We start from the raw sequence: 25,418 nt of genomic DNA, 5'->3' as shown, positions 1-25,418 counted from the left end.
AGCAATAATAAAATTAATAAAATAAAAACAAAAACAAGCAATAATAAAATTAATGAAATAAAATAAAAACAAGCAATATAAAAATTAATAAAACAAAAATTAAAAAGCAATAATAAAAAATTAAAAAATTAAATAAAATAAGTATTTTATTTTTTTTTAAATATAATTTAAAAACCCCAAAAAAACCAAGGCAGACCTGTCCGCTTTCCTTCGGCCTCCTCCTCCTCTCCTCTCCCCTTCCTCCTCCTTATGATGGCTGGCACGGAAGGAAGGGAAGCAGGGCAGCGTGTGGCGCGGAGGGAACTGGGGCAGGCGTGCGCGCGCGAGAAAAAAGGACAGGCACGCGCGCACGAGGGAATGGGTCAGGCGCGCGCTGCCACTGGCCCCTGCTGAGGCTGGGCGGCGCATGAGCCCCCCAGTGGGGGCCGGTGGCAGCGGCGCTTCTGCCGCCGAGTAAGAGAAGAGGCGGACGGGGGAGGAGGTGGGTTGCGCCGCAGCAGCCACATTAGCGGCAGCGGCAAGGGCCGGAGCTGGCCCCCAAACCGGGAACAAGGCACAAGTGGGGGCCCAAACCGACCGGACCAGGAGGGCCCCCCCGAAACCGTGAATGGCCATGGGGCCGCCTGGTTATGGCAACCCTACATGGAGACCAAGTCAACAAAAGCTTGTGCTACAACTTCTTTCCCACCGTTAGTCTCAAAGGTACTACAGGGGGCCCTTGGTATCCCCTGGGCTTTGGTTCCAGGATCCCCCATGGATAACAAAATCTGTGAATGCTCAAGTCCCATACAGTGGCATGGTAAAATTGTGCCTCTTACCATATTTTCCGGCATATAAGATGACTGGGCATATAAGATGACCCCCAACTTTTCCAGTTAAAATATAGGCGGGTTACACACTGCCGAAGAGTGGCGGTCTGGCTCCGCCTCTGCTTGCAGCGTCCAGGAGCCGCAGCCTTTAAACCGCGCGGCTCCCAGATGCTGCAGAGAAGGAGCGCGGAAATCGCGCTCCTTTTCAGGTCCCAGAAGAGACGCCACGAGGCGCTAGTCGCGCGCTCACAGTATCATTTCCGGGGCACGATGTGTGGATGCAGTGCGTCCGCTACGTCAAGATGGCGGCCGCCGTGTGGAACGGCCGTCGCCATTTTGTGCGTGCAGAGCACGTACTAGGGTTAGGGGGTGCGGAAGCACCACCCCTTCCTAACCCTAGTACACGCTCATCGCGTACTATATGGCGGTTTGTAACCCGCCATAGAGTTTGGGATATACTTGCCATATAAGACTACCCCTCTTCCAACACACACCAAATAAAAATTTAAAAAACATCAGATTTGATTTCATTTTAATTTTAATATTAATTTAATTTTAATTCAAATGCTTATGACATGCAGGTACTTAGCAGGAAAACTTGTTGTATATAAAGCCTGCTTGGATTGGTCAGCTCTCCCTGCCTGCCCAGCCCTCCCTGTCTCCAAGACTATCAGAGTGGTATTGCAAACACGGCTTTTTTTCCCATACCCCGGTGTCCCGGATGCCTGCAGCTTGCTCCGCCCTTCAGTTACATATGCGGTGACTGCAGATTCTCCACTCCAGCTCAGATGTTTCAGCATCTGCCCTATAAGATGACACCTGGCATATAAGACGACCCCCAACTTTTGAGAAGATTTTCCTGGGATAAAAAGTAGTCTTATACGCCAGAAAATACAGTATATAAAATGGCAAAATCCTGTACAAGATCCCTCTCCATACTGATATTCTAGCTACCATGGCTAAGTCTCTGTATTCTTCATAGGTAAACATAGCTAACTGTTAACAACCAAGCCTCAAAACACTGAACCATTGATTTAATGAGAAATACATTATTTAAGAAAACATAGGATCCATTTCTAGAATATATTAATCGGAAAAGAGGAGAGATCAATAGTGCAGGATTTGAAATATAAGATGTATTATTTTATTTTATTTTTATTATGACTTGTGATTAGGAAAGAAAAGTCAATAGCTTGTGTTAATAAGATTAGAAGTTAAAAGTGAAATGCATATGAAGATCTGAGAGGATAAATTATTTGTTAATGTAGAAAGCAGATATAGAGGGAAGCAAGAAGTCTAATTTTAATGTTTATATATTTGTTTTTCTACATTTTTAAGGATGGGCGAGGATGGGGGTGAGGATCAGTGTATGAGTTAAGATTTAGATTTCTGAATTTTTTTTGTATTTGGTTTTTTTGTTCTGTCTTGTCTTATGGTTTTGATTTGTCTCTTCATGTTTATTTGCTTTTGTTAATAAAGAAACTTAATAAATAAGAAAAAGAACTGTAACCATAAGCTTCCGCAAACAAAGTAATTATGATTTGCCATGTTTCTCTTGTTTAATAAACCATGTATGTAATATACACATGAGAGTCAGCCTGGTGCAATGGTCTGAGTATTGGGCATTTCACAAATGGCAACTGAGACATGTGTGGCCAAGCAATATCAGAGTGTGGTCAAGATGGCAGAAGTTATCAATGAGGAAGAGCAGACAAGCGAAGAGAGGCTGCAGCGGTTTGCTTTTGCCTGAGCCTACAAGATTCTGTAGATACTGGGCAAGATTTTGTCCTCTCCTTTCTCTTTGCTGAGTCAACTGAGTGTGACGCCTTTTGCACTTTGAGCTTAGTTTGCAGCAGCTGAAGTAAGCTGAGGAAAAGATTTTGGTGTTCTTCAAGACTGGTAGGTAACTTTCAGTGTTTCATCTTTCCTGTTGAAGTTGTCCAGGTGTTTGTGGATTTCAGTGGCCTCCCTGTGCATTCTGACCTGATAGGTGTTGGCGTGGTTCAGAATTTCAGTGTTTTCAAATAGCATTTTATGCCCAGGGTGGTTTATAATGTGTACTGCTACTGCTAATTTTTCAGGCTGACCCAGTCTGCAGTGTCTCTTGTGTTCTTTGATTCATGTTTGAACGTTGTGTTTGGTGGTCCCTATGCAGACTTATTTGCAGTTGCACGTTTCACAGTAAACTCGTGCGACTGTGAGAGGGTCTGTCCTGTCCTTTGCTGAATGAAACATTTGCTGGATTTTCATGGCCGGTCTGTAGATCATTTGGAAGTTGTGGGTCTGGCAGCTCTTCTGATGTCTCAATACAACATGAAAACTAACTCCACTATTAACATGTAAACTATGGATGCTGGCCATGAAAGCCTTTGACTTCACTTTGATACCAGCTCTCAGCATCTGTTGCCTAAGGTAACTGGCTCCTCATAATATTGGCCTTTTCCAACTGCACAATATTCTCTCCCTCACCCCTGATTCAAGACACACATTTCCTATGTGGATAAAATTCAGACACAGCCATGTTAAGTCTGGAATATCACTGTGCCTTTTTGTATCACTTTTGCGATTGTGTGAAAGAAGCAGTAGCTTAAGTTTTGGTAGACTTGGTCTACTTCCTAAGATGCACACAAGTTGATTAAAGCTTATGCTACGACTTCTTTTGCAGTTAGTCTCAAAGGCGCTACAAGATCCCCTTGCACATTGCTTGTGTCTGTTTTTTTTTAAATAATTTTTTATTGAAATTTTGCAATATGTTCATGTCTTTCTTTTAGTGATCTGAGGGATCAGAAGCCGATGACTGTAAAATGCCAGGGCTATTGCAGGGGAAGAGAAACCACCTAGAGTCAAAGGGGAATAATCTTTTTCATTTCCCATGTGACAGAAGCAGCAAAGACCCGGATGGCACAGCTGTCCATTGAATCAGCTCCATTGAGGAGAGAGACAGAAGCAGAGCTGTAATTGACTGAGAAAGGAGAAAAAGAGAAAAGAAGTGAAGTCAGGTAGAAACTGACAATCTGTTGTGAGCAGAAAAGAAGGAAGGAAGGAAGGACGGAAGGAAGGCATCTCCTCCTTTAGGGACATTATTCAGAGCCCTCTTGTGGTTGTGGAAAATGCACCTAGGGGGTGTTCCCACTCGCTTATACACCGGTTTACAAATCGAATCCAAGGTGTATTGTTCCCACTCAATCCCGAATTAACTCTAGAACAGTTCTAGATTAACCCGCAATCGTTCCCACTGTGATTCGAATCGTAACATTTAACCCGGATTAGAAGCCTATAAACCAGCGTAAAAGAATACTAGGGTCTACCCTAGTATTATCCCTTGATCCGAGATAGGAATAGCTGTATTTAAATGGGGACGTTTTGGCGTCTGATTCGGGTTCCACAGGATGGGAGGAGAAGCGCTCAAGGGGCTGGCCTGGGGGTGTCACCTTCTTTGGTTTCTTTCTGCATTGCCGGCGCCATTTTCTTCCATTCGCATAATAGCCTTTCCTCCGGTGGATTGCAACCTCCCCTCTGCTCCTCATTCATAGACCAATGTGTGAGGAGAGCCACTGAACACCATTTTTAACTATTCTTTTTTTTCTTTTTCACCTCTGCCTGAGCAGCAGATGGACTTTTTGGAGGACAGCCCAGAGATCAATGGGTCAGGCAAAGCAAATTTGGGGAACAGAGGCTCTTTCCAGAGGAACTATGGGATGAGTTTTGCAGGACATATCCCCGGTTCATGGCTCCCAAGACAGCCAGGGAGCCCTCTAGACAGCCCAGAGATCAATGGGGGAGGCTGCAGGCAAAGCAAATTTGGGGAACCGAAGCTCTTTCCAGAGGAACTATGGGGTGGTTGTGTGTGAGAGACATTTATTCTCCTCTGCCAGAGAGTGCTGGTGCCATAATAAACTACCATTCCCAGGATTTCCTAGCACTGAGTTATGGTAGTTAATATGGGGAGACACAGAAGAGGATGAATAAGCGCCTCCTGATGGGCTCTTTTAAAAAAAACCGCAAAATTTATAACGAATTAAAAATGGCCAGGTAGTGGGAACGCAGGTACAGGCTACATCGGTGTATGTTACTCTGAATTAATGTGACGTCATGATGACGTCGCTTTGATTGACAGCTGAAACAAGTGAATGTGAATGAAAAAGTAACCAAACCGGTTTAAATATACAGTACACTGATTCATCCTTGAATGGGGACGAAACAGGGTCAATTACAGCGAATTAAAATAAAACATTACGTAAATGGGAACGATACAAATAAAGCGATTTGAAAAGCGGGATAACAGTTGCTTTATTTTGAATCGCGTTAAAACGAACCTCTGTATTTAAATCCGTTTTAAATCACAAGTGGGAACGCCCCCCTAGTAGTGCCTGCGTGCCTCTCTCTCCATACCTCCTGAACTGAAAACAGCTTCAGCATCTTAAAAAACACAGGCCTCTATCATCATTTTTTTCCTCCTGTGTGATTTCAAACACCTTTGCCTGATGAAGCAGCCAGCAGAGCTTTGAAAGCTTGCAACATGTGTTTTCTACATTTTGGTTGGCCAATAAAGGTATCACTGTTCTGATGATTTAGGATGTTATTGTACTTTGCTACATGGCCAACAAGAGAGCCAGCATGGAGTAGTGATTTGAACATGGGGCTAGGACTCTGGAGACCAGAGTTCAAATCCCCGGTCATGCATGGAAACCCACTAGGTGACCATAGGCAAGTCACACACTCTCAGCCTGAGAGGATGGCAATGGCGAACCTCCTGTGAAGAATCTTGCCAAGAAAACCCAATGATAGGTTCACCTTAGGGTTGCCATACGTCAGAAATGACTTGAAGGCACACAACAACAACAAAACATGGCTACTCCTGGCTATGTTTTAGGGGGAATTGTGTTGGTTAGGAGCAGTACACAAACCCAGGTTCAAGTCACTGTTTTAACAATGAACAGATGTATCATGCCAAATGCCAGTTCATAAAGCATGAAGTTTCATGCTGAGTTGGCAGCTTACTTATTGAAGGGAGAAGATCACTCACATGGTTGAAGAGGTCTCGGGGGTCTAACCTGGGAATTCATGGCTGCCACAACAACCATGGAGTACTTCCAATAAATATGTCACCAGCCTCTTGTATGTGGCAGGCATACTCTCCATCTGGTGTTTTTAACTGAGCGTGAGACTGGCAGACTGAATTTAGGATGGGGCTACTTCCAAGAAGGGCTGGGGAGTAGTGGTGATTTGGGGGTTACTCCTTGTCCTACTCTGGAGTAAGCTATTTTTTCTTAACGTTACTCCTACTCCTGTAAGAACCTCTGACTCTTTACTCCTACTCCCCAGCCCTGGGGAAATCCCCAGTTGCTTTGCAAGTCTGGTCTCTCTCTGTGTGTAAGTGTCTCTCTTTGCCTCCCAGTTCCTTCCCCAGTGCAATATAATAAAATTGTTTTTTGGTGTTTGCCTGTGCAATAACAGGAATATGGAGTAACACCTTATTCCTACACCTATTCCTGTAAAAACTTTTTACTCCTTTACTCCTTACTCCTACTCCCCAGCCCTGCTTCCAAGATCCCAGTGTTATGATCAGATCATGTCTTGTTGAAATTTAGATGTGGAGCAGCAAATCCTTGCCACAGAGATGGCGGTGGGCCTGTTAAAAGCAGAGCTTAGGGTGCTCCTTTTGAAAAAGTAGTTTATGTGTGTCAGGACCCAGCGTGGTTTGGTGGTTTGAGAATCGGACAATAACTCTGGAGACAAGGATTCGAATCCCACCTCAGCCACTAGGGTGACATTAGGCAAGTCACATGTTCGCAGCCTCAGAGGATGGCAATGGCACCCCCCCCTTCTGAAGAAACTTGCCAAGAAAGCCCCATTAAGTCATAAATAACTTGAAGCCACACAACACTGTGTGTGTGTTACTCATTACAAGCCTACATTTGCCATTAAAAGTTGCTGGATTTTTAACTGCAGTTATTCAGTGGGGTGGTTGAGTGTTGCTGCACAAGTTAGACCAGGAGGGCTTTTTCTACTGTTTAGAGTCATAGCATCAGAGTTGGGAAGGGCCTTGTGAGCCATCTTCCCCAATCTTTTACTCAGTGAAAAACCTTCAGGTGAAGCATCCCCAGTAGGTAGCTGTCAGCCTCTTTTAGAAGAGGTCTAAAGAAGGAGACTCCATCACCTCACTAGGCCATTGATTCCATTGCCAAATCATGCTTATTGTTAAAAATGCCTTCTAATATTCATAAAAGCATAAGTTGGAAGAGACCTCAAGGGTCATCCAGTCCAACCCCTTGCCATTAGGAACTCTCAGTCAAAGCACCCCTGGCAGATGGCCATCCAGCCTCTGTTTAAAGACCCCCAAAGAAAGAGACCTCACCATTCTTCAAGGGAGTGTGTTCCATCGTCAAACAGCTCTTACTTTGAGGAAACCATGCCCTATGAGGAAAGACTGTCCTAATGTTGAGGTGGAATCTCTTTTCCTGTAGCTTGCATCCATTGCTCTGTGTCCTGGTCTCTGGTGCAGCAGAAAACAAGCTTGCTCCATCCTCAATCTGACACCCCTTCAAATATTTAAACAGGGTGATCTTCTCCAGGCTAAACATACCCAGCTCCTTAAGTCTCTCCTCATAAGGCATGGGTTCCAGACCCTTCACCATTTTAATCGCCCTCCTTTGGACACATTCCAGCTTCTCAACATTTTTTTTGAATTATGGTGCCCAGAACTGGACATGTATTCCAGGTGTGGCCTGATCAAAGCAGAAAAGAGTGGCACTATTACTTCCCTTGATCTAGACATTACACTTCTATTGATGCAGCCTAGGATTGCATTTGCTTTTTTAGCTGCTGCATCACACTGTTGACTTATACATGTGGTCTATTAAGACTCCTAGATCCCTTTTACATGTACTATTGTCAAGCCAAGTGTCCCCCATCCTATATCTGTACATTTTATTTTTTCTGCCTAAATGTAATACCTTACATTTCTCCCTGTTGAAATTCATTTCGTTAGTTTTGGTTCAGCTTTCTAATCTGTTAAGAGCAACCATGCTTTAGTGACAGGATTCTCTGCAAGGAATCTCTGCTTTAGTAGCCTCACTTTAACTGTAGCAGAAGAATGTTAAGTATCAAACCACAAATCCCAGGATTCCATAAGAACTCATTACAAATAAAGTGGTATCAAACTGTTATTTCAATATAGTATAATCAATCCTTACTGACTTCTATTTCTTCTCTTTCCTCTCTTCTATATCATTTTTGTATTGTTTCTTTTCCTCTTTCGTTTCCCTTTCCTTTTCTATATCTTTAGATATTTTTTCATATATCTCTTTAGCTTTATCTATTGTATTAACTCTATACCTTCTTTGTTTGTAGCTGAATGATACTCCCTCTATTCTCTCCCACTTGTAATCTATTTGGTTTCTTGTCAAAAGTCTCGCCAAAAATCTATATTCTTTTTTAAAGCGATTGTCCTGGTATGTACTGATGTTGTTGGACTGCAGTTTCAATCAGCTTTAGCCAATAATGTGAACAGTAAGGGCTCCCTGCAGATGGGGAAAAATGCAGGAGCTCAAGCTCATAATAGTCAATGGGTAGTGACATGTGCATCCATGTGTCAGTACACCCTTGAGTACTCACCGACTTTGGCTGATATGAGGCAGGAGCTCCAGTCTGCAGATAGAGCCAGCCCACCAATATGGCAGCCCCACTTTAAAATTCACTTGAAATATACCTGAATTTTGCATAGATCTGAAATGTACTAGACCTGAGAGTTGGCACAGACCTGAAATGTACTGGAGAAAATGTAGTTTTTGAAATATACCTAAAATTTACTTGAAATATACCCCTAAAAGGAGATACTTAAAATACATTGGAGAAAAATTTGCTCCCTCTTCATATTTTTAACCACTTCGCCATCGCTGAAAGAATCTTGTCCTTGATTTTTTCATTCTCAATTCTCATTAATGAAAAATTTAACTATCTGTAATTTGTGCATTGAATAACACTTCACAAAAGCCTCTGGATACTTTTTCTCCATTTCCATATTTTACTAGGGATTTTTCCAAGAATTCAGCCATCACTAAAAACATAAAAGTGATAAAACAAGGCAGAGGAGTTTATCAGACAAGGGAAATTGGAAGTATAATCCAATGGCAATCTGAACGCAATCATGGGGTTTAATATTATTGCGTGATAGACCGCCACACACAAATTCGGGCAATGGGAAATCAGTCTGAGCGCAATTATGGGGTTTCATGTTATTGCGTGATTGACTTCCACATGAAAATTCAGGCAACGGCATGCTATTTTGGGGCAATGGGGAGCCAATTTGAATGCAATGAGCATTCATGTAATTTTGCTAAACTAACGACTTTATGTGAATGAGTTTTGGCCCCACTTTCTTTTCATTCGAAATTAAGAGAAATTCCTCCTGTGTGATAAACTCCAGAGTTTTGCTTTAAGGAAAAAAAAACCTTTCTTTACTACCAAACCCTCCCCCCAATTCCAGAGGAACTCCCAGGTTCCTGCACATCTCCCTATTCTAGACATTTTGCTACAGACCAGCCTACTTTATGTGCATCCATGAGCACATAAAAGATCTGCTCTCTCTGTCCCATGAAGCAGCTTGAAAAGTTGTTCTCATGAACCAGTTCATTCCAAGGAGGAGGCTGATCTTCCACTGCAAAATGTGGCTGTTAGGCAGCAGTAGGCCTTTCAGCACTTTTGAAACCAGTGACATCTCAGGGCAGACACAGCTCAACAGAGTTCTCTCTGTAGATCTGAAAATGGCATTTTGGCATAAGTTACCACTGTAGTAAGAATCAGCAAGGCAAAGAAGGAAGCTTGGCACAAAGACTGTCCACAACAAAACCACCCTTGGGTTTTGATTTGTTTTCTGCTGTACAGTAGTCCACCTTTATTTATGAAGGATATGTTTCAAGACCCTTGGGGGATGCCTGAAACTTCAGATAGTATTGAACCCTATACCAGACATGTTTTGGAGCAGGCTACCTAAAACTGAGAACAAAACCTCGGATAAGGGGGAAACTATGTTATATTTTTGGACTTTGGCTGACCACAGGTAACTGAAACTGCAGAAGGCAAAACTGCAGATAAGGGTGGACTACTGTACAACATTCCACATGAAGGTCAAATCCCCAAGTTTCGAAGCATCCTGGCACTTAGGAGACTTAAGACAGACCATAAGAGGCTGAAGAACAAGGTGCTTCTTTCCAGAGGGGAAGGGGTGGCACATGTAGGTCCAGGCTAGGTTTAGTCCCCTGCCATTTCAACAGTCTGCTCCTGAATAGATCAATTGAGTGGGAACAGGCTCAGAGATAGTGTCTGTCTCCTCATCCCCCCAGAAATAGGTGACTAAGTTGTCGGAATCCAGGATGGTGGCAGGCATACTTTTTGCTTTGACAGGATTAAAGGGCACCTCAGGGTGAGCTTTGTAGTGGTGCCTGGCCAGGTGGCTCCTTTGAACGTAACCCTTCTCGCAGTGAGAACACATATAGGGGCGCTCTGCTTGGTGGAGCATCTGGTGCCTTGTCAGTGTTGACTTGACAGCAAAGCTTTTCCCGCAGATTTCGCAGTGGAAGGGTTTGTCCACCATGTGGATTCGCTCGTGCCTGTACAGTTTTGACATGGAACAGAAGCCCTCCCCACACACAACACACTTGTAAGGCCTTTCCCCCCGGTGCATCCGCAGGTGCCTGTTGAGGCTCCCACTATGAGTAAAGGCCTCTCCGCAATCGGGGCACACGTAGGATCTCTCCTCCAATGAAGGAATGGGGTAAGGAAAGGGGACTGGGTAGGGGTAAGGGAAGCTCTCCTCCCATGGGTCATTTGTATTGGGGCTTTCCTCTTGGTGGCTTCTCTGATGCCTGGTGACACTTGTGCTGCGGGTGAAGCTCTGTCCACAGTCAGGGCACTTGTAGGGCTTCTCCCCTGTGTGGGTCATCTGGTGGGTGAGAAGGTTCAGGTTGAGGCTGAAGCTCCGTCCACAGTCCATGCACGAGTAGGGCTTCTCCCCAGTGTGGGTCCGCCAGTGTCGAGTCAGGGTTGACTTCCTGTTGAAAACTCGACCACACTCTGCACAGGGGTATATCCGTCCTCCTGAGTAGAACTGCTGCTGGAATGCTGCTTCAAAGACATCTCCCAAACTGTCAATGGAAGTGTCGCAATCCTCTTTTGGATAGTCTCCCTGATACCCTGCTGGTTTGAAGGGGCTTTCCCAGATAGGGTAGTCCTCTGGCTCTTGGGAAAAACTCACTTCATCGGGATCATTGAAAATGGTAAAATGGAGCTCCATCTGCTGATCAGAAATTTCTTGTTGGAGGGCGTCCCCTTTCAAATCTCCATGCAGCCTGTTCTCTTCTGGGGGAGAATCTTTCTGTATCTCTGATGGCTGGCTGAGGTTTTCACTCCAGTGAACAGGCTCACCCCACTGGTGTGCTTGGCAGCCTATCTCCAGGGGCTCATCCAACCTGGTGTCACTTGCACAGAGCTTGCCCTCAGAAATCCCGCCTTCTGACTCCTCCAGTATGGTGAAGTGCAGCTCAACCTGTTGCCCTGAACTTTGCGGGGGGTATGGCTCCACATTTCTCCTTCCATCTCCCTCCTCGTCGTCAGGTTCTGGGATGACATCTTGTAGTTCAGGGGAAGGAGACTGTGAAAGGTCAGAGTAAATTGAGTCATCGTCAAGCTCTGGCTGAGATGAGCTCTCAGGCTGTAGTTCTGCATTGATCTCACAGTGCCAAAGTTTCCCCTGAGAAATGCCTCCTTCTGATTCTTCCAAGATGGTGAAATGCAATTCAACTTGGGGCTCAAAGTCCTCCTCCTCCTGTAGAGTCTTCCCTTTTGTGTCCTTCATTGTTCCATGCCCTGCTGGGAGAGATAGGACAGAGATTCAGAAACCATATAGGACCAAAAAATCACATCCACCATGACCTACCTATATGCAAACCTTTGCTACAGAAGTTGGGAATCTCAGATTCTGGGACCAAATCTATCCCTCAGACTCCTCCAGATAACCAGTCCCATTTTCCCATGGCACCATCGTTTGGTCGTTTCTCAGCTTTTGTGGGAGTTTTTCCCCTTATTCTGAAAAGTGGAAATGCTCCACAATACTTTGTGGCAGTAAGAATTTTAAATAACATCTTACTACTTTTCACCCCACGTTTTAGTTTTGGGCCTTGCTCACCATTGGAATGTGGCTCCTGAGAACTTCAGTGAACTGAATTCTGCCCTTGGGCTGAAATGCATTTGACTGCATCTGCACTGCAAAAATAATTCAGTTTGACACCAATTTACCTGCTCTGGCTCAATGCTAAGGAATTTAGGGAACTAGTTCTGTGAGACATTTAGCCTTCTCTGTCAGAGAATTCAGGTGCCACAACAAAGTACAATTCCTAGATTTCCATAGCAGTGAGCCATGGCAGTTAAAGTAGTGCCAAACTGGATTATTTCTGCAGTGCAGATACAGCCTTTGTCACCCTTGCATTACTAACATCACATGCTATCCGAATCCAAAGGGTATGGGCATAAGGACAGGACCTTGCAAAGTTATTTGAACTCCCTAATGTTCATAATCTCACCAGATATGAACAATCATCTGGTACACTCCAAACTCCTAATTGCTCACAGATCAGGGTGTCCAAAATCTTCTGTGCTTTGTCATATGAATTTATGTAGAATCTGGCACAAGATTCTAAGACGACTGCAAAACATACCAATCAAGTTTCTAGCCTTATGATTATACAGAAGGTTTCCCAGGTAGCAAATCTGTATCTCAAAAAATGCTGGAGTCATGCCACAGCAATTTCAAGACTGGCTCTCACATAGAAAAGTGTTAAAATTCTTGATGGTATCACATTAAAGTGATGGTCTAACTGCTGGACCTTCTACACCCAGCCATTGGCATTGTATATGGTGCCAGCATACCCTTGCTCTGGCACACACAGGTGTTAGACTTCCATTACTGTAAGTGACTTGACCAACATGCGATTTTATCAGTGGACTCTTAAAACTTAGCCAAACTGATGTGGATACTCCTTTGATCATGGCAGGGCATATTCAAGATAATTTTCTGCCTTAGGCAGAGTAGGAGCTAACATCCTTCCTTACAAAGTCATGGTGTATATAATTCCAAAGCAAAGCACTTGACATATATTACCTACTGTAATTGCAGGGCCAGCTCTGTTCATGTGGGAAAATGTACTACAGGTTCAAAAAGTAAAGGAAAGAGGCTTTGGGAGGGCATCTCAAATAAAACATCTGCGTGTATGTACCACTAGAGGGGAAAGTAGTGGAAAATGCACCAAAGGTTGTGAACTCTTTTTGATCTGGTGAGCCACGTTTGCTCCTGTGTAGTCTTCTAAGAGCAACATGACAGTGATGGGTTGTATCCAAAGCAACTCCTTTCTCCGCTTTTCTTTCTTTGACATTCTTCTGCTGCACAACAACCCCAAGATTGGAGCACCTTCCTTCCCTATAAGAACGTAAGAATGAAGAAAAGCCTATCTAGGCCAGCACAGGAATCACAGAATAGGCAATGAAATGCCCCCAGGAAGGCCATAGCATGGCATGAGGACAACATGATCTCCAGTGACTGATATGGAGAAGTATGAACTGGTTGCTTTCAGTCTGTGTTCAGCTCTCTTGGCTACTGTTAGGAAGATGAGACAGAAAGTGCAAACCTTCACCATGATAGTCCCTATAGCAATATCTAAAGGAGAATCTAAAAATGCAGTAAAGTGTGTTGTTGTTTGCCTTCAAGTCGTTTCTGACTTATGGTGATCCTAAGGGGTGTTCTTGGCAAATTTTCTCTGAGGCTGAGAGACTTTAGTGTGTTCCCATGGCTGAGTTTGGATTTGAATCCTGGTCTCCAGTCATAATCTATGCTCAAACCACTACTCCACACTTGCTCAAGTGTGCTGATCTGTATCTATATCTAGTGGCCCATCCCTCCTATTTCCATTGAGAGTAGCCCCTTTTGTTAAGGTAATGAGTCTTGTCCACTCAAAACCAGTCATTCTACTTTGGAATACTACAGAGATAGCTCATAACTTGAGAGCCAGAATGGCACTTGAGTGTTGGACTACGACTCTGAAGATCAGGGTTCGAATTTCTGCTGAGCCATGAAACCCACTGGATTACCTTGGGCAAGTCACTCTCTCTCAGCCTCAGAGAATGGCAATGGCAAACCCCCTCTGAACAAACCTTGCTAAGAAAACCTCATGATAGGTTCACCTTAGGGTCGCCATAAGTTGGAAATGACTCAAGGCACACAACAATAAAGCTCATAACAGTACCATGTTGTGGTGGCAATCTATTTCCTCCTTCAGCTACTGTGAATTAGAGCTAAACTCAGAATGAACAGAGGATGTGCAGGGGATGGCATAGTCAATGCTAATCAAAAATTGCTGGATCCTCTATATCACTCATTAGAACAGGATTAGATAAACCTGGATTTATGGATAGATCTTTGGGGGATCTGTAGTAGATTGGCAAGGATTTATGCATGTTAGCCTATATTTCTAATTAAAGTATTCCACTGAATATGACCCCTTTGTAACCTGTAAAGTTACTTTTATTAAAATGCAATTAGTTTCCATTACTTATTACTATATTTAGGCAATGACCTCTTGTTTCTTGTTTCAGTACTAAAAAAAAAAACCTTATTTCATTTCTATTACTTTGTCATTCTATGAGAAGAAGAAAAACCCCTAAAAATTGATACGTGTATGGCATAAAACTGTAAAAAAAAAACAAAAAAACACCTCTAAAATGGTCTGTAAAGCTAACACTGGAATGTACCTAGAAACCATTACTCAGTCAAGTAATTTGACTTTTGCTTGTTCTTTTGTTTTTGGAAAATTACTCCCCTGCAAAGTACTAATTCCAGTTTACTACCTTTTTACAGCGCCTTACCTCCCAGTTCTAGATCCCTTTTTATAGGTTGGAACACAAAATAATCCACCCCACTTAATTCTAAAGCTGCCCTTTCCCAGTTTCTTTACTCTGAATTGATGTCCAAGGTTAAAAGGGAACATGTTTAGGTACAGACTCTCTTTTTCAGCTAATTCCTTTACCACTCCCCTAAATTTAACACAGCTGGTCCTGCAAAAGATAGCAGTGGAACCTTTGCTTTGGATGAGATCCATTTTCCTTTTGGAGGAAGACATCTGGTATCGCAACTGTCATATATCTCCTGCCAATCCCAAATTCCACACCCACACAATGGCATGAATGGCCAATTCAGTGTTGGAAAAACAACTTTTGACTAACCAGGTGTTTATCAGACCATCCAACATGCTAACAAACCTATTTTACATAACTATTTATTCTTGATGTGTGCCTCCAAGTAGTTTCTGACTTATGGTGACCAGATCATGGGGCTTTCTTGGGAAGTTTCTTCAGAAGGGATTTGCCATGCTGTCCTCTGAGGCTGAGAGAGTGTAACTTGCCCAAGGTCACCTAGTGGGTTTACATGGCCAAGTGGGGATTCAAAACCTGGTCTCCAGAGTCCCCATGCTCAAACCACTACAGGCTGGCTCTTTACATTACCATAGATCTGCTCTATACAAGAGAGATCACCTAGATGAGAAGGGGTACCCAAAGTCCCCCACCCCAAGCTAACATCCACTATAGCAGTACTTTTCAAAGTGGTGGCCTGTGGACTGATGCTCAGCCACAACCTATCAGCTGCTGGTCTGTTGAGAGTTTTCAGGGGGGGAAACATTTGCAATTGATGGGCAAAATATGGTACTAGTCCCTGGCATGTTAGGGGAGAAACTCACAGTCCCTCACATCAGGCAGTCTGAAAAGCACTGTACTATAGTTTGCCACATTCTTCTGCATCCCCAAGGTAGGGACATCTTTGGGCACTTCTTTGGGCAGAAGAGAGCAAATAGAATCAAGTGTCTGGACCAAGGTTTTCCATTTTTTAGGAAAAAACAATGATTTTACCTATACAGATGGTAGAATTCAAAGATATAGCTGTGTACGTCTGTAGAATCAGTATGCAGAGAAATCTTATAGCACCTTTGAGACTAACTGAAACTATATACTCTTTTATAAGCTTAGAAATTTAGTTGATACAAAAACCCTGAGTCGACTTATCCACAGGTCAATGTAAGTACTGTACCTAAACTCTTATTTTAAAAAAGTGATCCCCTGGTGAAAGGGAAGAGTGAAATGTGCCCTGGAAGCACTGACCCCATTGCCCTCTACTCTCTCATCCACCCAACTTTTAGGGTGAGCGCAAACAATTATGCCGGCTGAAAAATTCTGAGTCCTTTGGCATTGTTTTCATTTGTTTTATCCTTTAGAATTAGATCCTTCATAACAGACCTCTAAGACTTACCCTCAGCTTATCCACAGTTCATATCAAAATCCATAATTTTGGCCCCGAAACTTGCCCTCAACTGATACGTGAGGTGAGATTATAGTCGAGTATATAGGGTATGTTGTTGTTCTTCTTCTTGTGTGCCTTCAAGTTCTTTCCAACTTATGGCAACCCTAAGCCAAACCTATCATGGGATTTGCTTGGCATGATTTGTCCAGAGGAAGTTGCCATTGCCTTCCCCCAAGGCTGAGAGAGTGTGACTTGCCCAAGGTCACTCAATGGGTTTTATGGCTGAGCAGGGAATCAAGGCCTGGTCTCCAGAGTTGTAGTTCCACACTCAAACCACTATGCCACACTGGACCATAATTGTGGTCGCACATATATACAAAATGTCTAGCCAGAGGTAATACACTGTTTGGCCCTTCCTGGTCCCTAACGAAAGTTTCCACAGATATCAGAGAATCAAAGGACAGTACATTCTAAGCCACTTCTTTCTTTGCCCTTGAGACTCACATAATCATAGTGTTGGAAGAGACCAAGGGCCATCCAGTCCAACCCTATTCTGCCATGCAGGCACTCACAATCAAAGCAGATAGTCATCCAGCTTCTGGTTAAAGACTTTCAAAGAAGGAGACTCCACCCCTCTCTAAGGGAGTATGGTTCACTGTTGAATAGGTCTGACTGTCAGGAAGTTTCTCCTAATGCTGAGGTGGAATCGCTTTTCCCATAGCATCCATCCATTGTTCCATGTTCTAGTCTCTGGAGCAGCAGAAAACAAGCTTGCTCCATCCTCAATATGACACCATTCAAATACTTAAAACAGGGCTAACATATCACCTCTTAACCTTCTCTTCTCCAGGCTAAACATACCCAGCTCCCGAAGTCTCTCCTCATAAGGCATGGTTTCCAGGCCCTTCACCATTTTGGTGGCCCTCCTCCAGGCAAGCTCCAGCTTCTCAATATCCTTTTTGAATTGTGGTGCCCAGATCCGGATGCAGTATTCCAGGTGAGACCTGACCAAAGCAGAATAGAGTGGCACTATTACTTCTCTTGATCTAGAGTTCTATTGATGAAGCCTAGAATTGCATTGGCTTTTTTAGCTGCTGCATCACACTGTACCACAAGCTTCCTTGTGTGGCTTTATCAGATCCCCTTATATGGCTGAACTAGTCCAAAGCCCTGCTTCCTTTATGCCAAGTTGGGGAAATATCTGATCCTCTGTTGTTTTGGACTACAACTCCTACAACCCCTTTCTACTGGCCATGATGGTTGGGGCTTTGGGGAGCTGAAGTCCAAAACAGTGGGAGGATCGCTTACCCGACCTTTCCTTTAGCCACTGAATCCCACCTATGCTCACTGTCTGGCCTAAACCCTTTTGCTAGCCTCTGCTAGGGTGAAACCATAGAATCAAATACTTAGTGCTTAAAATCCTACTGATTTAAGGGGTGTTCTCTAGTTGGGATTAGCAATCAGATTTAGGCCTCTGTGCCTGGCTCTGCACTGTAGAAATAATCCAGCTTGACAGTGCTTTAAATGCATTGGCTCCAGGCTATGGAATTCTGGGAACTGTAGTTTGTTGTGGCATCAGAGCTCTCCAACAGAGAAGGCAAAACGTCTCACAAAGCTTCACATATCAAGTCATCTTTCATGTCCTGTACTCTCACTGTCATATACCCACCTATTTTTCTCTGTAGTTTTGGCAGCACAACAATATCGATGTTACTTCTGGACAACACTTAGCAATGCTAATCACCCTTAAAAAGAAAAAAAAACCCTTATTATTTAGCTAAATGGCTTACAAACTGCTTTCCTTCCCATCAGGACGCACAAAGGAATGTATTAGAAACTTCTTTAAAAAATGAAGGACAGATGGATATTACTATTTTGACCGCTCCACCAGAAGTTCAACAAGGGCTGTATCCGCACTGCAGAAATAATCTAGTTTGACACTGTTTTAACTGCCAAGGCTTGATGCTCTTGAAGATTTGAAGAAACCTGTTACAGACTGCCAAAATAAAGCTGCTTTGGGTCTCTCTGGAGGTATGCTATTTAAATGATACATGGGTCCTAAGAGTCTGGAGGTCGCGCCAAAGCCACGCTCTATTCCTAAGCACTGGAGTGCAGCTTTGGTGCAGCTTCCGGATTCTTAGGATGCATGCATCATTTAAACAGCATCCCTTCAAAGAGACCCGAAGCAGCTTTATTTTGGCAGTCTGTAACAGGCCACAATGTAACTTGAAGAAACACAGCAACAATATAAACACACACCTACATCTTGGAATGGTATTAATAGTGTTACAAGAATACAGTATCATCCAAAACTCACCATCAACACCTTTATTGGAACAACCAAAATAAACATTATACATGTTGCAAGCTTTCAAAGCTCCAGAGGCTTCTTCATCAGGAAAAATTATAACTGTTTTGTGGATTTTGGATGATACTGTACTTTATTAAAACGGCTATCCCTGGATATAGTGTTATAATAAATTATAAGTTCGCATACACACACTGTGCGATGGCAGGGGATGTACCAACCAATGGTTAACTTTGGAGTTCCTTTGAACAAATCTTGCCAAGAAAACTCTACAAAAGAGTTGCCGTAAGTTGGAAAGGACTTGAAGGCACACAACAACAACAACAACAACAACAACAACAACAGTAAATAGGCAGAAGCCCTTTTCTGGGGACCCAAGTTGGGTCCATAATTTTTATAACAGAGATCCAATGCCCCATCTGTAGGTAGAAACAAATTTGACAAGTGTGTGCGTGTGTGTGTTTTGGGGTTGCCCCAATCCTTTGAGCCAGGCTTTGGCAAACATTACAAGCCAAGGAAGGAGAGGAAGGAAAGGGGGCTTGCCTTGCCTTAAACAGCCTCATTGTGTTATGTATTGCGTGCTGTGTACCTTCTTTTGGACTTAGAGAAACCCTAACGCGAACCTATAATGAGGTTTTCTTGACAAGATTTGTTCAGAAAAGGTTTGCCATTGCCTTCCCCTGAAGCTGAGAGAGTGTGACTTGCCAAAGGTCATTAAACCACCGGGGTTTAATGGCCCAGCTGGGAATTAAGGCGCTTTACAGACCGCCCAAAAAGGGCTGTCTGCCGGCGCCGACATTTGCTGCGCAGAGGAGCCCCAGCGGCCAAACCACGCGACTCCTCCGTGCAACAAAAAGAAGCTGCAAAATGTGGCGCCCTTATGATGCCGCAAGGCGCCAATGGTGCACTTGTGGTGTCATAATGGTGCCGAGATGTGAAATATTTGTTCAGAGGGGGTTTGCCATTGCCTTCCCCTTAAATTATGAGAGTGAGACTTGCCAAAGGTCATGCAGTGGGTTTCATGGTCCTGCTGGGAATTAAGTGTAATTTAGGGTTTTTGTTGTTGTTGTGTGTTTTCATGTCATTTCCAACTTATGGCAACCTTAATGCAAACCTATCCTGGGGTTTTCTTGGCAAGATTGTTCAGAGGAGCTTTGCCATTGCTTTCCCCTGAGGCTGTGTGTGACTCACTTTTTGTTACAGATCTCCTAAGTTTTACCCTGGAGTCGTATCAAAACCCATCATTTTGGCCAACCAAAACCTGCCTTCGACTTATACATGTGGCCGACTTATTGTCAAATATAGAGTACACTGTTGTTGTTGTATGCCTTCAAGTTGTTTCTGACTAATGGCTGAGAGAGTGTGACTCGCCCAAGGCCACCCAGTGACTTTAATGGTCTGGCTGGAAATTAAGTGTGGTTTAGGGTTTTAGTTGTTGTTGTGTGCCTTATTCTGACTTATGGGTACCCTATTATGGGGGTCCTGCTTGGCCAGTTTTGTTCCTAGAAGCTTTGCCTTGAGGCTGAGAGAGTGTGACTCAGTCAAGGTGGGTTTTGTGTGTGGATCTGAACCCTGGTCTCATAGCACCCTAGAGCTGGAAGAGACCCCAAGAAGGGCTAACCCCATTGTGCCATGCAGGAACTCACCAACAAAGCACCCCCCCCCCAAAGGCAAAGTCTCTAGCGCCAGGACACAGAAAGGGCCCTCAAATGAATGAGTGAATCCCAAGAGGAGAGAAGCTGTAGAGAGAGAGAGAGGGAAGGAACGGAAGGGAAGGGGGTGTGTGGCATCCATGCATCCCTCCATCCGCACTGCAGCTGTGATGCAGTTCTAGACCGCATTAACTGCCATGGCTCCATTTTGTGGAAGGGGGAGCCATGGGGGGGTCTTCCTCCCTCCTCTTCCCCAGGGCTGCCCCCCCCAGAGACCTCCCTCCCTCCCTCCTCCTCCTCCTCTGCAGAGATAGCTGCTGGGGGCCCACCTGGGTCTGGCGCCGGAGAAAGGGGTCCTTGGGGGTCTCTCTCTCCTCCTGCAGAGCCTCCTCCTCTTCCTCCTCCTGGGCTCCGGATGGAGGAGGCGCCTCGGCAGGAAACTCATCCCGACCCTTTGCTGCCCAAAGCCCCACAAAGGAGCCAGCAGCCCCCCTTCCCTTGGAAAAGGCCAGGCCCCCTTCCTCCTCCTCCTCCTCCTCCTCTGCAGCAGCAGCAGCAGGAGAAGGAGGCCGCCATTGGCCTGGCCCTGAAGGCCTCATTCTGGGGCAAGGCCCTCTCTCTCAGCCTCCTTCAGCCATGGCCGAGGGCTTGGCTTTTTCGTTTTTAAATGGGTTCAGAAACCAGACAGAGACTGGCCACAGTCCTGGCTGCATCCGCACTGAGGAGATAATCCAGTTTGACACCGCTTGTAATATAATATATAGACAGGCAGATATTGTGTGTGAGCCTCCTGGAGACCCTTCTGGAAGGAAGGCAGCATACAAACAAACAAACAAACAAATACTTTGTCCGTGAGCCGCTTTGGGTCCCTCCTTCTGGGAGAAAGGGCTCAGAGAAATGAAATACATACATAAATAATATTTTGTTTGTGAATTACTTTGGGTGCCTCCTGGGAGAAAGGTGGCATACAAATTTTATATATATATATGTATATAATTTCATTTGTATGCCCCGTTTCTCATATTAATAATAAATAAATAAAAACTTTATTTATATACCGCCTTTCCTATAGATCAAAGCGGTTTACAATATAGTGGGTATGTGACACATGTCACAGTACAGAACAGTAAAATACCTCACTAGTTACAAATTCACAGTTTCATAAAATCTAAGCCAGTGATGGTGAACCTTTTAGAGTCCGAGTGCCCAGACTGCAACCCAAAACCCACTTATTTATTGCAAAGTGCCATGTCCCTCTGGCTTTCTAGTAACAAACTCTGGCAAACTTTGCATTGGGGTGACGGCACATATGCCCACAGAGAGGGCTCTGAGTGCCACCTCTGGCACGTGTGCCATAGGTTTGCCATCACTGATCTAAGCCATATCACAATCATTAAAACCAACAGTTCTGGGGGAAGTTCCTAATCTAAACAGAATCAGGAGGGTATGCTACTTGAAAAAGGTGAGTTTTTAATGCCTTCTTATAAGCTTCTAATGTGGGACAGAGTCGGATCTTTTCTGGGAGAGAGTTCCAGAGGGTAGGGGCTGTTGTCGTATAAGCCCTCCGGTGAGTTGTAACTAATTTTACCCTGGGGCAATAAAGTAAAAATTTCCCCGTTGTTTTGAGGGTGCGGGGCGGATTATGTAGGGAGAGGCACTCCCTCAAGTAACTCGGGCCCAAGCCATATAGGGCTTTATAGGTAACAACCAACACTTTGTATTGCGCCCAGAAGCTAATAGGCAGCCAGTGAAGAGATTTTAATATAGGTGTTATGTGGTCTGATCTCAGGGTACCTGTAATCAGTCTGGCTGCAGCATTCTGAATTAGTTGTAGCTTCCGAACCTGGTACAAACGTAGCCCCATGTAGAGCGCATTGCAGAAATCCAAGCGAGAGGTTATCAGTGCATGTACTACTGTTTCAAGGTCCTTTCAATCCAGACAGGGTCGCAGTTGGCGTATCAGCCGAAGCTGGTACCAAGCACTCCTGGCCATCGCATCTACTTGAGATAATAATTGTAGAGATGAGTCCAGGAGTACTCCCAAACTGTGAACTTTATCCTTTAGGGGAAGCTTAATCCCATCAAGGATAGGATGGCAAATTTCCCTGTCTGGACTAGGGGACCCAAGGCGGCTCACATAACAACTACTACAATGTATATATCTTATTTCCAACGTATGTTTATTCTTAAGGCAACCCTATCACTGGGCTTTGTATGTGACTTGCCCAAGGTGATCCAGTGGGTTTCCATGGCCAAGTGGTTTACTTTCACAGCAGACATTGGATGTATTCATACTGCAGAAATAAAGCACTTTGATGCCACTTTAACTATTATGGCTGCATCCTGTGAAATGCTGGAATTTGTACTTTGGTGAAATATTCAGCCTAGTCTGTCAGATAGCTCTGGTCCCTCACCAAACTACAAATTCCAGGATACTGTAGGATAGAGTCATGGCAATTAAAGCAATGTCAAATTGCTTTAATTCTACAGTATGGATGCACATATAGTTCTTCCTTTGTCCCCATTTTATCTTCTCAGCAATGACTGGCTCACAATATTGAGTTTTTAGCATCTCTGGATCTGCTCTGAACACTAATCGCTATACCATCCTTGCTCTTACCATTAACATGCTTCAATTATTCTTTCTGTACATGCAATATGATATGCTATACTTTTGAAGAATGTCTCATTATATGGCTATTTTTAAAAATTATTTTTACATTTACACTTTAAAAAAAATAATGTTAGCCGCCCGGATTCCCAGTGATTGGGCCGCATATAAATAAATCCTATTATTATTATTATTATCATTATTATTATTATTATTACTACTACTACTACTAACAAATCAAAACAATGAAAAGTAATGCCAGCACAAACAGCTTTAAGGCAATGTTCCTGGTAGCAGGGAATGCTCTGTGTGTGTGTGTGTGTGTGTGTGATAAGACTGGCCTGCTCCCTTTTGTACAGGATTTGTTCAAGAGGATGGTAGGAAGCATTACCAGGACCCATTCCCTTTCCCTAATGGGAGCAAGGCCTTCAGACTGATTGTGGCATGGAGAGATCCACATCAAGCAGCAGCTCACCAGTTGAGGATAGGCAGACTGATCATATTAGCCTTATAAAGAATTACAGAGTTGGAAGAGACCCCAAGAGCCATCCAGTCCAACCCCATTCTGCTATGAAGACACAGTCAAAGCACCCCTGTCAACAGATGGCCATTCAGCATCTGTTTAAAGACCTCCAAAGAAGGAGATTCCACCATTCTCCAAGGGAACGATTCCACTGTTGAACAGCTCTTACTGTCAGGAAGTTCCTCCTAATGTTGAGGTGGAATCTTTTTTTCCTGTAGCTTGCATCCATTGTTCCATGTTCTAGTCTCTGGAGCAACAGAAAAACAGGCTTGCTTCCTCCTCAATATGACACCCCTTCAAATACTTAAACAGGGCCATCATATCACCTCTTAACCATCTCTTCTCCAGGCTAAATATACCCAGCTCCCAAAGTCTTTCCTCATAAGGCATGGTTTCCAGATTCTTCACCATTTTGTTGCTCTCCTCTGGACACTCTCCAGCTTGTCAAGATGCTTTCTGAATTGTAGTGCCCAGAACTAGACACAGTATTCCAGGTGAGGCCTGAGCAAAGGAGAATAGTGGCATGATTGCATACTTTGATCTAGACACTCTACTTCTATTGATCAGACTAGAATCCCATTGGCTTTTTCAACTGCTGCATTACACTGTTGCCTAGATCCCTTACATAACAGAGGCCCTCCTGAGAGGCACTGCACAGCAACACTCATCGTCCTCGGCCAGCAAGGTCTAATAAACAGTTTTTTTAAAAAAAGGATGCAGTCAATGAGATATACTGGTAACATGTTTACTTGTTTAAAAACAAACAAACCTCAAAGTAGTCATGCAAAGAAAAAAAACAGGAGATCAAACAATCAAGATTAAACTAATTTAAAACAAATATAACATCTTATTAAGCCCAAAGACTGTGAATAATTTTCAACTTTCAGGTGAAGGACAATAAGCTCTAATTTGTCTTGTACATGGCTTAGATAATCATGACATCCCCACCTCTGGCACCAGAAAAGCCTCTTAATATTTTCTGGTGGCCCTGTCAAATTTGCTACCACACAATAACTTTGTGACAGACATCCAAAGGGGCTTTTAGTACAGACCACAGATAAGTCTTAATACCATAGAAAAATCATTAAAAACTGCCAGCATTTGAAATTTAGCTTTCAATATGCTAGGGAGCAGGTTTGGCTAATCAGTGAAAACAAAACCAAGTACCACCTGGATGCATGCAAGCCCTTGGGTAATGTGCCGCTCGATCCAGGCATGTAGTAACTTACTGTAATGACTCAAACCTTTTAAGCCAGAGCTAGGAATTGTGCAGCCACCAAGATGCTGCAGAATTGCAGCTCCTAGTAAACCCCAGCCAGCATGGCCAGTGGAGAGGGATATTGGGAATTGCAGTTCAACATTTGGAGAGCTGCAAATCCCCCCTCCTGTTTTAACCTAAGGTATCGTGGAGTTTATAATGCTGTTTACAGGTCAATAATCACTGTGAATTTTGATGATTCATGAAAACTATTCTGTCTTCTAGAACCTAAAACACCATTATTCTGTTTTTTTATCTTCGTTACAATTGAAAATGTTGTGGTGGTTATTGTTGGATCTTTTCATAATTTATCTAGAAGAGGCCACTTTACTCATGAAACAGAGTGCCTCTACGGCTACATTCAGGTTTCACCACAAATCAAAATGCATTGAGTAAGCAAATACACTAAAGAAGCATGGCCTGGAGCCTTTGCATAGCAAAGGACAAATATGACTTCATAAAGAATAAAGTCCCATTATATTCAGTGAGATTTCTGAGTGAAATGAGTATAGCATTTCAGCCTTAAATTTTGATATCCTACCTTTTTTTAACTTCCAAGGAGGAGCAACCATATTAGTCAATGGACTAACAGAAAAATAACAGGGTCATGTGGCATCTTAAAGTGAATAAAACAACTTTATGGTGCTATAAGATTCTGTGGTGTTCTATGCTTATTAGTGGCTGTAGTACATGCAAACTAGTTTCCCTCCAAACATGCACAAAACAAGAAAGCAGTCATGAACAGAACTGCTAAGCTTCCTTGCCAAAAACATGGAGTGGGAACTATGTAGGTCCAAGGTGTATGATTGCTTGTTCTCACCGGTGACAAACCAGTTCCCAAGCTGCTTTGAGCTGGTAAACCTAATGTCCTTAGCACATTTTCCACTCAGGATGGTTAGGACTTGTTGAAGCCATTG

General features: G+C 43.6%; 2 protein-coding genes and 1 long non-coding RNA gene across 4 annotated transcripts in view; all 3 read right to left on the bottom strand.

Moving 5' to 3' along the window:
* LOC121920308 (E3 ubiquitin-protein ligase TRIM39-like) overlaps positions 1-9,373 on the bottom strand; it is a 29,564-nt gene extending 20,191 nt beyond the window's left edge. Inside the window, exons 1-3 of the mRNA XM_042447439.1 lie at positions 9,359-9,373; positions 8,014-8,284; positions 344-530 (exon numbers count right to left, since the gene is read on the bottom strand). Coding sequence (XP_042303373.1) covers positions 344-530; positions 8,014-8,284; positions 9,359-9,373 — 473 coding nt within the window. The remainder of the gene's footprint in view (positions 1-343; positions 531-8,013; positions 8,285-9,358) is intronic.
* Positions 8,816-17,065, bottom strand: LOC121923834 (zinc finger protein 436-like). Of its 2 annotated transcripts, none has more exons than XM_042454676.1 (2): positions 17,011-17,065; positions 8,816-11,678 (listed from the first exon to the last, which is right to left on the bottom strand). In XM_042454676.1, exons 1-2 carry the CDS (start codon positions 17,060-17,062, stop codon positions 10,078-10,080), a joined length of 1,653 nt encoding a protein of 550 aa, XP_042310610.1. In that variant the 5' UTR covers positions 17,063-17,065; the 3' UTR covers positions 8,816-10,077. The 2 variants fall into 2 exon arrangements, with proteins under 2 accessions (XP_042310610.1, XP_042310611.1); XM_042454677.1 differs by having other exon boundaries at positions 8,816-11,675.
* Positions 17,066-17,104: 39 nt separating this feature from the next.
* LOC121923835 lies at positions 17,105-20,596 on the bottom strand. Its single transcript, XR_006102469.1, has 3 exons — positions 20,439-20,596; positions 17,819-17,894; positions 17,105-17,153 (listed from the first exon to the last, which is right to left on the bottom strand). It is a non-coding gene; the product is annotated as an uncharacterized LOC121923835 (long non-coding RNA).
* Positions 20,597-25,418: the final 4,822 nt, after the last annotated feature.

This window comes from Sceloporus undulatus, chromosome 2, assembly GCF_019175285.1.
Source record: "Sceloporus undulatus isolate JIND9_A2432 ecotype Alabama chromosome 2, SceUnd_v1.1, whole genome shotgun sequence".
Classification (NCBI taxonomy): Eukaryota; Metazoa; Chordata; class Lepidosauria; order Squamata; family Phrynosomatidae; genus Sceloporus; species Sceloporus undulatus.
This window is presented reverse-complemented; position numbering and strand designations above follow the sequence as displayed.

What these genes read in the sequence shown, in the direction of transcription:
- LOC121923834 (XM_042454676.1), bottom strand. Translation starts at nt 17,062, where the DNA reads ATGGTGAAGGGCCTGGAAACCATGCCTTATGAGGAGAGACTTCGGGAG. An exon ending in GGAGAGACTTCGGGAGCTGG is followed by an intron (nt 11,679 to 17,010) that starts GTATGTTTAGCC and finishes TATCTCTCCCAG; the next exon opens with CAGGGCATGGAACAATGAAG.